General features: G+C 50.0%; 1 protein-coding gene across 13 annotated transcripts in view; it reads right to left on the reverse strand.

The window, feature by feature from the left end:
- The window catches only part of IQSEC2 (IQ motif and Sec7 domain ArfGEF 2), a 90,660-nt gene that overhangs the window by 27,423 nt on the left and 50,147 nt on the right, over window positions 1–13,090 (reverse strand). Inside the window, exon 3 of one of the 13 annotated variants that reach the window (XM_015443420.2) lies at window positions 6,269–7,004. The exons of the other annotated variants lie outside the window; for them this stretch is intronic. Within the exon in view, the coding sequence (XP_015298906.1) occupies window positions 6,905–7,004 (100 nt within the window). The 3' untranslated portion in view covers window positions 6,269–6,904. Of the gene's footprint in view, window positions 1–6,268; window positions 7,005–13,090 lie in introns of those variants that run through there. 13 annotated transcript variants of the gene reach the window in all.

Below are 13,090 nucleotides of genomic sequence, written 5' to 3' on the forward strand. Positions count from 1 at the left end.
ATTATAGGGGGCACAAGGTTGGAGGCTTAGAGAAGAAAGAAACAAGTAAATATATCCTGCCATTTCAGGTAGCGGTGAAGTGCTAGGAAGGAAAATAAAGCAGATTGCAAAAAGGTGCTGTTTGAGATGTGCTCAGGGAAGGCCTTTCTGGAGCAATGGCATATAAGCAGAGTGCTGACGGAAGTGAGAGTAAGTTGCATGGCAAAGGCAGTAGCAGTCCAGAGAGAGGGTACAGCCAGTGCAAAGGCCCGGAGGTAGAACAGAGTGAATGAGAGGAGATAGGAGATAAGATCAGAGAGGTCATGGGGGCCAAATCGGAAAGGGCATGAGCCTACAATAAAGACTTTGGTGTTTGCTCTGATTGAGGTGAGCAGAGGAGGGACATGATCTAACTTGGGTGTTCCAGGAACCAGCAGCCATGGGATAACCTTCAACTTCCTCAATGTGGCCATGGACGGCTCTCCTGACTTGTCCCCCCACCTCATATATTCTCTGCCCCATTGCCCCAACCTGGCTACCTCCTGCTCAGCCTTCAACACTCAGCTCAGGTGTGCCTTTCCATGCCTGCCTGCCTGCTCCACACAGGCTGCCTTACACCAGCTCCTCTCGGGCTGCTGTAGGGCCCTGTTGTCACCTCTAATTCCTAGGACAAAGGCACTACTTAGCTCATTGAATTCTTGAAACTTATCAAGGCAAGCACCATTAGCCTCATTTTATAGATGAAGACACTGAGGCTCAGAGAGGTGATATAAACTTGCTCAAGGTCACATAGTTATTAAGTAAAAAAGCTAGGATTCAAACCCAGGGCCCAGGCTTTTCATGACATCTTGCTGCCTCTCCTCACTCCCAGCTCTGTGCTGCCCCTGGCTCTGCACTCTTTGGCAATTCCTCCCTTGAGAGCTCACCCCCTGTTTTGGTTGCAAAGGGAATAGTGGCAGGGAGGTCGGGCTGTCAGCACAGCCTCCCACAAGGGAGCCTGGCAAAAAAAAAAAAGGAGGGTGCTTGAGGGTGTTGCTTCTGATATCACACATACTGCTGAAGAAACAGCACTGGGGATGTGGAATCCCTCAAGTCAGAGCCCCCAGAACAACACTCGGGAACGTGCTGATCACGTGGAAAATCTCTCTTCTTCTTTTTCTCCCGCACACATACACACACATGCGCACACAGAGACAGAGAGCGAGCCTGTTGTAGAGTAAGATGCTGGGCAGGCCGAGGCTCAGGTCCTGACTGCCACTGACCAGCTGTGTAAGCCCAGGCATGTCACTTTTCCTCTCTGCACCTCAGTTTCTCATCTGTGCAGGGTCAAGCAAAACCAATTCCTTCTTTGGATTCCTGGACTTCAGAAAGGGTCTGGGAGCCGCCCCCCGCCCCCCCCCCCCGGACTCTTCCCAGCCAGGAGCAAAACATCTGCATGTGCACACACACACACACACACACACACTCACACACATGCACGCAGAGGTACAATAACACAGACACATCCAAAGGCAGACAAACCTAGAAACAAAAACACATCCACAGACACATGAAAATGGACACAAACACATGTAGACATGCACATATACGGACACGATCACACACACACACACACATGCCCATGTGCACTGTCTGCTGGGCTATTCTGTGGGGGAAATTGGAGAGCATCCTCTGCAGAGGGGGAAATAAGCTATGTTACACAAATAACCACAGTACAAAGCAGAAAGTTATCAGGGCTGGGGAACAGAGGAAGTGCTGGGGGAGTGCAGGAGAGAGATCCCTTCTGTTTGGGGGTGGTTGAGCAGAATAAAAATAAACTCACACTTACTGCGCACCTTCCCTGTGTCAGGCATTTTCCACACATTATTTAATCTGCATGGCAAACGTGAGGGAAGAATTAGGATTCCTATTTTGCAGATGAAGAAAAAAACTCCAAGAGGGGAAATGACTGCCAAAGGTCTCAGAGCTAGCAAGTGGCAGGACAGGGATTCAAACCCCAAAGCTTGTGCTAGTTCCTCTGCTGCCTGGAAGGCTTCCTTGGGGAGGAAGCTTGTGGACTGGGTCTTGCCTGGAAGGAGTTGGTAGAGATGAAGAGTGAGGGAACATTGTGTGCCAAAGCACTAAGATGGGGAGAAGCAGTGTAGGATGTTCCACAGGGATCTGGGGTTGGCCTGCCCATGGCAGGGGCACTAACCCTCCTCGAATGCTGCTCCTAATGGGAGGTCTTCTCTCCCTCCTTCCCTTTATTGGCACTGCCCGGAACCAGGCAGCCAGCAGGGGATGGGATCAGGATGCAGTTGCCATGGAAACGAATGGGGGCTGTTGCCATGGATATCATAAGATGAGGGCAAGAGGAAGCTAGGGATGGTGAGGACTATCCCCATGACAACTTAGGTGGCAGTGGGGGGAATGGGATGGACCGGAAGTAGAGACAAGAAGACAAGACGAGGAGGTCACTGCACCTGGATGGGGCCAGGGGCTTTGGGTTCTGGAAGGAGCAGACTGGGCCAGAAGACTGGACCCAGTGGCAGGGGAGAGAGGAGGCAGGGGGACTGCAGCCACCTCTCCCTCCAATATTTCTTCGGCAAGCTAGTTCTGCTGCCCAATCCCAGTGTCACAGGGATTCTAAGCCCGAGTCCAGCCTCGCTTCGCACAGGAACTGACAGGGGAGAAAGAAGCCTTTGAAGGAGCTGAGCTGACTGGGTATGCAGTGGGCATACACAGGCTTTGGGAGAGCACAGACCTGGGTTTGAATCCCAGCTTTGCTGCTGTGCAGCCCTAAAAATAATAGTTGTCATTTATTGAGTTGTCATTTTGCTAGGCTGAGCAACTTTGCAAGGTCTGGGTTGTTCTCTCTGAGGAGGACAGCACAGATGATGAAACCTGCCCAAAGCCTTGAAGCTCGGCACTGGTGGAGCCAAGATTCAAACAAAAATGTATCTGAACACAAAGCTCGTGCTCTTAGCACCACCCCACCCTCTGTTGCAGGCACTACTGAGCAGTCCCTCCAAGGTACAGTCCTTGCATTCTTCATCTCCCCGTGCCTTCCCACAGTGGCACACAAGGGATTGGATGCTGGGTAAATATTTGTGGAGTGGGTGAATGAGGAAGCAACCCAGGGAGAAGCAGGAAGGACTGAGTTTAGATGGAAGAAGCTCCTGACTTCAAGAGCAATGACTCATGAATGTGGCTGGCCAAGGGTGGCAGAAGATGCACAGAGCTGGGATGGACTGGACGGACTAGGCTTTATGAACTATCCAATCCCACAGACCCAAATGGAGGTCCAGAGAGTCAAAGTGACTTGCCCAGGGTTGCACAGGACAAGAATCCCCCTCACTTCTGGCCAGCATCCCACTCTTAGCTTCAGAAGCCCCTCTGAATCGGGCCTGTCTCCCCACCTCTCACCTCCCACCCTGCCCTGTAAGTTCCTCAGTGTCATAGGCAACAGCAGGCTACTTGCAATTCCTATACTACAGCAAGCTGATCCACATCACCAAGCCCATGCTCATACTCTTCCTTTGTTTCTTCTGCCCAGAATGTCCTCTGTCTCCCCTTCACCCCTGGACTTGTTCGGTCTGGGTGAGCTCATCTTCATCTTGCAGTACCCTGAGCAAGTTGGTCCTTCTGGGAAGTCAATGCTGACTCACTCCTGCCCCTCGCAGAACATGACAGGGTCAGTGACTCCCTCCCCTGTGTCTTGTGCATACCCATATATCACAGTCAGTCTTTCTCCCTGGCTAACTTGTGGTTCTCTCTTAAAGTGTCCGTCTCCTACCCCACACCCCCGTCCTGTTTCCCAAGGGCAGCGACCCGGTGTGATTCACCTTTTCGAACCTATGGCGCTCATGCCAGAGCTAAGCACACAGCAGTTACTTAGCAGCCACCCTGGGTCCTCGAAGATCACAGGTAGAAATCACGTGTGTCTGTGTGTGTGTGACCATCCTGCCTGACAACTGTCACCCTAAAGGCCACAGCCTCACATGCTTAAAAGCCACCCACACCCAGCCTTGTGATTACATCCACCAGACACACACATCAAGGCTGCCAGGTACATAAAGTCACCACTTCACACAATCAACCTCACACTCAGAATTCCTCACACCCAGTCTCACATCATCACATTTCCTCAGCCCTGCAGCAGTGTGCACAGTCTCGCGACCGTGAGACCTGCAGAGCCTCGTGCAAAGACATGTGTGAGGATGCCCGGGCACATGGAGACCATGCGTGCACACATATTTGTCTCACGGCTGATCAAAACCCTGCCCCCTTCCCACAGCACAAGGCCTCTGCCCGATTCAGTCAATTCAGTTGCCCATAGGTCGGGAGGGCCATCTGACCCTGACTTGCCTCCTCCCTCCATGTAGTTGAACTCCCGTCCTCACCCCCACACTTGCTTCTCTCTCCATTCAGTGGAAGGGTGGAATGGTCTCCTCGTCCCCAGTCCCAGGTCTCCTACATTCACACACCCTGGAGAGCGGAATGATCAGAGTAATGTACCCACCATTCCCCTGCATGACCCTGGAGTTCTCCCCTAGGTTTTTGTCTATGTGGTCCCTGTCTCCTGTAATGCCTTCTCACCCCTTGCCACCTCTTCAAACCCTTACCAGCCTTCAAGGCTCAACTCTTGCACCGCTTCCTCCAGCAAGCCCTCCTGGACACCACATCTCCCCACCCACCTTGACATCTCCTTCCTTTCTGGGCCAGGAACAAAATGTGCTCGTTACTGAAGCCATTCCTGTCCAGTCATTTTAACCCTTTGCATCCTTCCTACTTTCCCAAAGGATTTCTCATCTCCCATCTCCCCCGGGAGATGGAGAACTCGTAGAGGACATAGCCACTGTCATGCTTTCAAAAAAAAAATCTTTTTGTAGAGATGAGGTCTCACTATGTTGCCCAGGCTGGTCTGAAACTCCTGGCCTCAAGCCATCCGCCTGTCTCAGCCTCCCAAAGGGCTGGGATTACAGGTGTGAGCCACCACACCTGGCCTCTGTCTTACTTTGGATCTCTCACAGTATTTAGCGTCAGGTCTTGTACCCAGTAAGGGCTCAAACAATGCTTTGTTGGGTAGAATGAGGAAGAGTAAATAAGAGAGACAGGCAGGGAGGGAGGGGAGAAATAAATGAGACTTTGAATGGGTGAATGAGTAGATGAGTTGAGCAAGTAAGGCAATAAGTGAGGGAAGGAGGTGAGGTTCTAGGAAACCTAGAGGTTCAATGTGATAGGGATGCTGAAGGGAGGGAGGAAAGAAAAGACAGGAGAAAACTCTCACTTGGGCCTTAATCAAAATAAGAACCACCAATCACAGCACACTTGCCCAACAGTGCACAAGCCCCTATGCTGGACTCGTGTTCTTTCTTGTTAATCTTCATGACAACCCAGAGAGGTAGATATAGTCTCACTGTACTCAGGAGGAAAACAAAGCTCAAGGAGAAGAAAAAACTTGCTCAAGGTTATACAGATGTAAGTGGCAGAACCAGAAGGTAAACTCAGATTCGTCTAATACCAAAGGCTCAGAGAGGAAAAGTCAGGGAGGGGTATGAGCCCACTTTGGGGTCTCCCGGTTGTGCTCCTAACACAGACACATCATGGAAAGTGTGAGTCCTACAAACCCGTAAAGGACATCTTCCACCCTCCGGTTGACAGCCTCCAGGGAGTCTTAGAACCAGCCTCTGGCCAAGTGCAGGGAATATTTAGGGTTGCTGCATAGGGGGGAAATGGCTTCCTCTCAGATTCAGAGATCCCTAAAGTTGTAGAATCAGAACCTTAAAAGTAAACGATCAAAGAATCTAAACATTGCAGAATATTAAAATTGCATCTTCAGAATTTGTTCAAATGGTAGAATTATGCAATCTTAAAACCACAGGATTGGAGAATCCCAAAATCACTGCATTGTAGAAATAGAAATCATACAATTGCAGTGGAATGTGTCACTGAATCATTGTCTATTAAATTCACATAATCATAGCTTCTTAAAACTGTAGCATCTCAGATTCACAAAATGTCACAGCTGGAAGAGCCATTGGAGACCCTCTAATCCAACCCTTCTCCTTTCTACAGATGGGAAAACTACATGTCAGAGAGGTCACGTGACACGTCCAAGGTTAGCCTGCCCGTGTTGGGAGTCATTCACGCATTTATTGAGTGCCTCCTGGGTGTTGACGAAACCACGAGTCAAACCCTACTCTCTTTCCCGGCCCCTATTCCCCGTCCTGAATAGGAAAGAGGGCAAGGCCCTGGTGGGGATGGGAAGAGGGAAGTAGGGGTGGGTGGAATATACATCAGACAGAGAGAAGAGATCAGCTTTTATTGATGGAAATTCCTTTGTACACAGCAACACGTACTCTGAGAGGCCTTTTCCTCCTGATCATATTTACAGAGCACTATGGGAGTGGCAGAGGGCGTGGGGTGAGGCCTTCAAGCAGTGGAGGAGATGGCAGCAATGGCCACAGCAAGGGAACAAATGACAGGGAACTAGACAGGCTGGGTCCTGCCCCCGTCTGGTCCTCTGAGCCCTAGGCACCCTGCATCTCTGTTTGTGCTCACAGAGGACAGAGGTAGGTCCTTGGGATGTCATTTGGAGACCTCTCCAGTAGTGGCAGGCTCCAGGGTGCCTGGGAAGTGGGAGTGCGGGTACAGGAGGGTCCAGGTTCCAAGCTCCAAGCTCCAAGTTCTGCTTCTCCCACATTTTAGTCGGACCTAGGGCTCCAGCTCTCTTTAATTCAGGGGCTGGAGTCCAGAGGAGACAGCAGTGGGGATGGGAATTCCAAGAAGGAGGTGGGGGGAGAAAGGGGTATGATGCTTGCCCATCTGGTTCCTGAAGCAGGGGACAGGGTCCCATGGGGGATCTGTGTGGGCATGGGCAGGGGGAAGGAGGGGCTGGTTAAGGCTTTTGCTTCTGCATAGAAAATGGCCCTTGTCCTCTCAGTTACCGAGAGGAGGGACTACTGCACTCGGAGGCCGGACAGCAGAACTGGTGAGCGTCTTCCTCTTCCTCTTCCTCAGTCTCCTCCTCCTCCTCCTCTTCCCTGGGGCCAGGAAGGGCGGGGTAGAGGCCACAGGCGGCGGGTGACAGAGAGAGGCAGAGGCATTAGTTTGCAGAGCAGGGGAGATACGCGAAGGGCCAGGACCGGAACCAGAAGTTGGGACGAGAATGGGGGTCAGGGTCGGGAGGCCAGTGTGATGGATTATCCAGGGCCACACCCAACTCAGTGTGCTGGGACAGCCCTCCCCCACACCCAGCCTGGGCTCAGTCTTAAGGTCACCCTCAGCGTATATCAACTCCCTTTCTAACCCTGCCAGGTGCCTGACCCTCATTTTAATATAATAACAGCAACCTGCTCTCATTTTGCACGCATCATCTCACTTAGCCCCTACAACAGCTCTGCAGAGGAAAATTTTAGAGATGAGGAAATTAAAGCTCAGAGAGGTTAGATAACTTGCTCCAGGTCACACAGCTGGGTAAGTGGTAGAGTCAGGATTTGAACCCAGAGTTCTTAGAGCTCCAAGTCTCAGACTCATCCCACTAGGTCCTTTGGGTGAACTTGGCACTATCTCTAGAAACCCACCCCGTTCTTGAAGGACGAGGATTTGTATTTCCTGAAGGTTCGGGCTCAGGAAAATGGGAGATACTTGGAAATGGAGTATGGGAAGCCCACAGCTTTGGAGGAAACAGACCTGGGTTCAAATCCCAGCTCTACAAGTGGTTCCAGGCTATATGCCCTCTAGCGCATTACTGTCACTCTTGGAGCCTCAGTTTCCTCGTCTGTAAAAATGGGGCTCGTGATGTGAACCTCCCAGGACTGTTGCAAGAACTAGAACATATATCAAGTGTCTGGCAAACAACAGCAATGGGAACATGGTGGTAATTATTGTTAACTACTCGTAAGCCAAATCTAATTCCCAAAGTGGCCGTCTGCCCACACAGAAGCAGCCATAGCAGTGGGAGAAGAGTCACTGAAGGAACAAGCACCTATCCCTAGGGTGCTGCTGAGCAGTACCAGGGGCCAGGCTGCACGTGGCATTCACTGGTGCTGGGCTACAGTTTCATATGGTGGATGGACAGACAGTTGGGATGGGAGGGGACTAGGTGGCTTGGGAGTGACAAGGCTGACCTTCTGGGGACAGGCAAGGAAACAGTTACCTTCATTCCCAGACCCCTTGGCTCAGGGGATGCAGGAATTATGGAATCCAGGAAACTGGAAGAATGGGAAGAGGTGGGAAGGAATGCAGACAGGGAAGGGAAGGGAAAGGAAGGGAAGGCACTGCTGTCCATCTGATGGACAGACAAGCACACACACGCACGCACACGCCTTTCTCAGACTCAGAGCTCCCTCTGACACATTGTTCCACGGACTTCCTGAATCAGCAAAATCACATGAAGCAGTTCTGGGCAAGTAGCCCTCCCTTTCTGAGTGTCCCATTCCTCATCTATAAAAAGAGAAGATCCACACCTCTCGAGGCTGTCATGAGGAACAAATAATATTCCATTCCCACCCCTCACTCCCCTCTTTTCCAGGCCAGGCCACTGCTTCCTCTCCCCCTAACACTGCAGTCACCTCCTGATTTCTTCTCCCTCCATTCTTGAACCACATTAGCCTTCCTAAAGCCCACCTTCAAGCATGCATCTCTTCTACTCAGACACCCACTGCCTCCTGGATAAAGTTCAGGGTCCTCAAGTTGGCATTCAAGGCTCTCCCATCATATGGCCTTACCAGGCCTTTCCTGTTAGATGGCAAAAGCGCAGGCTATGGAGTCAGATGGACCTGAGTTTCAATACCAGCCCCATCATTTACTAGCCGGATGACCTTGGGTTCATTTCTTCACCATTCCAGGACTCACTTTCCTTACCTGCAAACTGAGGAAATACCTATTCTGCAGGGTCCGGTGGGACTAAAGGAATTCAAATATGTACTAAGCAAGGCTGGTGCTTAGTGCATGGTAACTATTATTATAACAACCATTATAGTGGTATCCATGTTCCTTACTCACTCATGCCCAGCCTTCATCAAGCTAGCTTGTTCATTATTCCATCAGCATGCCCGGCCTTTTCACATCTCTATGTGTGTGCTGATTCTGTTTCTTCCACTTAGAATACTCTTCCCTCTGCACAGGTCTTTGCCTATTACCATCCTTTCTGAATTTCCTGACCCAGCTCAAGTGCCACTTCCTAAGGAAGTCCTAGCCAGAAGTATTCTCTGCTTCCTCCCAGCTCCAGCATCCATTCCCTTGGCCAGGGCTCTCCATTTGTTGCTTTGAACTTTCCTGAAGCATTTTTTTCACTAACCCCCCAATACCCTTGTATCCCCACCACTACCACCGCTTTGCTCCTCTGTAAGAAAGAGGGGGCCCCTCTAGCATTTAAGGCCAGTCTCTTCACCTGGACTCTGAAGCCCATCCCCATTACCTCCTCCACAATAATCATCCCCTCTCCCTCCTGCGTTTTCAACCTCTCCCCTTCTGTTGCCTCCTTCCTATCAACATTTATAGAAGCTCAAGTCTCTCCCATCTGGGAATAAAAACCCTCTATCTGCCCCCACATCCCCCTGTGTCCCTCTCTCCTCTTCACAGCTAAGCTTCTTCTTAAGAAACCCGTCTACACTGGCCATCTCTGTTTCACTTCAGTACCTCCCACGAGCTCTTCGACCCACTGCAATCTGCCTCATGCGCCCACCACTCCACGGAAGCTGTTCTGAGGAAGGTCGCCCAGGCCCTCCTGATGGTTAAAGCCAATAGACTCTCTTCCGCCCTCAGCTTACTCCCCACAGGCTGCAACATTTGACACTCTTAACAAGGCCCTCCTCTGCTAGGCCCTTTCCTTCCTCTGCTTCTGTGAGCCCACCCCCACTGCTTTTCCTCCTACTGCTCTGACCCCGCCCCCATTTCTTCCTGGGCTCCTTCCCTACATGTTGGTTTCCCCGTCCCAGTTCTGCTCTGGTCCTCTTCTCTTTCACTCCACACTTTTTCAGTGATCTCATTCCATTTCATAACTTCAGGTGTGGATCCCTCTCCCGGGTCCCGGACCCGTCGAGCCCAGAGCTTGCTGGACAGCTCTACCAGGACGGCCCTTTGGGCCTTCAGTTCTCATAGGGATCTCTGACTTAGCATCTCACCATTGTCCTTAAGGCACCACCATTCATCCAGTCACCTGAGCCCAAAACATACCTTGGAGTCACCCTAGATTCTTCCTGCCCCCTTAGCAAGTCTGTCACCAATTATTGTGGACTCTACCTCCTAAATAGCTCCAAAACATAGACTGTGATGTCGTCCCTACCATCTCATCTTCTACTCCTCTCGCTCCTTCTTCAGCCTTTTTCCCATCACACTGGTCTCCCTGCTGCTCCTCAAACAGACCAAACACACTCTTGCCTTGGGGCCTTTACACCTGAGGTTCCTTCTATCTGGAACATTGTCCCCGAGAGGTACAAGGCTCACTCTTTTACCTCCTTCAAGCCTCTGCCCAAATATTTTCTCATCAGAGAGGCCCTCCCTCTCACAAGGCACCCCAACATTCTCTACCTTATCACCCCAGCTTTATTTTTCTTCATAGCACTTACTGACATCAGATACACTCTAGACATTTAGTTGTTTATTTATTTATCTGTCTCAGTCACTGTAAGATCCATCAGGAAAGGCATCTGTTCTGTTCAGTGCTAAATCCCTAGTGCCTAACACAGTGCCTGGTATTCAATAAATATTTGGTGAATGAATGAATCCAACGCCAGGCATGAACATTCTAACTTACTGCGAACTCCAGCCTCGGTCATCTCCACCTCCTCCTCTCTCCCCAGTTACCTCTTCAGTCTCTGACTCCAGTCCTCTCTTCCTCCTGATCACCTCTCAAATCCATCTCCTCGGCTCTATGCCCATGACCTTGGCTTCTCTCTCCCTTGAATTACTGCAATAGCCTCCTCCCTCATTTCCCTGCTAAAATGCTAATTTGATCATGTCACTTTTCCTCTTTTCCTACTCAAGAACTGTTCATGGCTCTCCAGCTGCCTACCAAAAAAATAAAATAAAAAGCCTGTACTCTTCAGACAGCTGCTTGAGGTAAGCCTGACCTCTGCACCCTCCAATGTCTGATTTCACCTTGCTCACCTCCAGGCCTTTGCAGACACTGTCAGCACCTCCTCCCCCATCTCTAACTCTCAGAATCCTCACGGACCTTGAATGACTGGCTTAAACACAGCTTTCTTCAGGAAACTTGACCTGACTCACAAAGCAAAAGTAATTCCTCTGCAAAATCCGCAGGGAAATGAGTATTGCCAGTGTCATTTGGGATCTCTGAGAACCAGGGGTAGGATGAAAGTTAGTAAATATGTCTGAGACCAAGGACTCTGGATGCTGGGTGAGCATTAATAGAGGTTCCCTTTTCCCCTTGCACTATTACCCTGGCATGGACTCACGTCCCTCTGGCCCTCTGCTAACTTTGACTCATCCTCGCCTCTTCCCTTTCCCTCACCTTACACATCCACAACAGTTTATATCATCTGACACTTCTATTGAGTCTATCTCATTAATAACTCTCAAAGGATTTGGATTCTATAATTTGAAATTAAAATGCTTCTCAACAAATGGTGCTCACTGGAGTCGTGCAACACAGTAGCCCTGCTCAAATCCATTTCTTCTCTGCCAATACCCCAGTTTAGGCCTTCCAGCTGGTCTCCCTGCACACAACCCATTTTTCATACTGACTGCTAATGTGATGTTTCTAAAACACAAATTTTGCCAAATTACTCTCCTATTTAGAATCCATTCAACTGACACTTTGTCACCAACAATATTGGTTCTCAACCTTTTTGGGGGGAACGCAAACCCCTTTACCAATTTAATGAAAGCCATGGACCATCTCTTCCACCAAAAAATGCACATAGGTATATGCATGCAACATTTTGCATTCAATTTCCGGAGGTTCGTGGGTTTCCTGAAGCCCATCTGAGACCCATGCACCCCAGGTAAAGAACCTCCGGACCTTCCCAATAACATCCCGTTTCTTTTCCATATGCTATATGCTATTCCTTCTGCCTGGAGTGCTCTTCCACACTTCACCCTTCTGTCCCTGGCTCTTACTTAACCTTTAAGACCTAACTCTTAGGCTGAGTTGACTTGTACCAGCCCCAGACAGGGCCAAGGCCAAATTCCTTCCTCTGGGCTTCCATACCCTTCAGTGTTCTCCTCTGTCAGAGCCCTTCTCAATCTCCCTGAGTGACTGGGAACTCATGGAGGGCAAGAACTGTTACCCAACAGAGACCCTGGTCACAGCAGTACTCCAAAAGTATCTACTGAAATGAACACTAATAATAGCTACTCTTTCCTGAGTACCCATTATGTGCCAGCCACTCAAATTCTGAATGCATTCATCTGAATGAGCTCAGTTCATTCAGTAAATGAACCCCATGATGTTGGTGGTATTGAGTCCTGTTTAACAGATAAGGAACTAGGCTCAGAAGCGTGAAGTCAGTTGGTGAAGGTCAGCCAGCTAGTGAGTGACAAAGTTGGGATTGAGATTGCCATGAATGCCATGGCAAGTAGTGGTCCACCATGCCTCACTGCCCTGGACTGTGAGGTTGATTAAGAGATGGTATCAGTAGAAGAGGACCAAGAACCAGGGCCAGAACTCCCTACTTGGAATCCCTTTCCCAGGAACGCCTACGCTTATTTTCCCTCCTGCATCACCTTTATATAAGCCAAGACCAGGCACCTGGTTCTCTCTTCTTATGATGCAACCTGTGTACCCTGTACTCCTCTCAGCCTTCTCATCCCAAAGCCCTGCTATGGTCAGGCCCATTCTTTGCTCCAGAACCATCTCCAGATACACACAGCTTTGAGATTGAATCCAATCCAATGCTACACAGTTGGCTATGAGGAAAACAAGACACAAGTAGTCCCCCCTCTTCTAGAGCTGACAGTCACCCAGGAGCCTTCCATGCATTATCTCCAATACTAAAGACAGCCCTAAGAGGTAAGTTGGCATTAGCCCCATTACATAGATGAGGAAATAGAGGCTCAGAGGATAAATGACTTGCCCAGAGTCACCGAGTTGGTAAATGGCAGAACTCGGGCTTGAATAAAGGTACTGACTCAACTATTTTTCCCGTATGAAGTCATCCTGCTT

This window comes from Macaca fascicularis, chromosome X, assembly GCF_037993035.2.
Source record: "Macaca fascicularis isolate 582-1 chromosome X, T2T-MFA8v1.1".
NCBI lineage: Eukaryota > Metazoa > Chordata > Mammalia > Primates > Cercopithecidae > Macaca > Macaca fascicularis.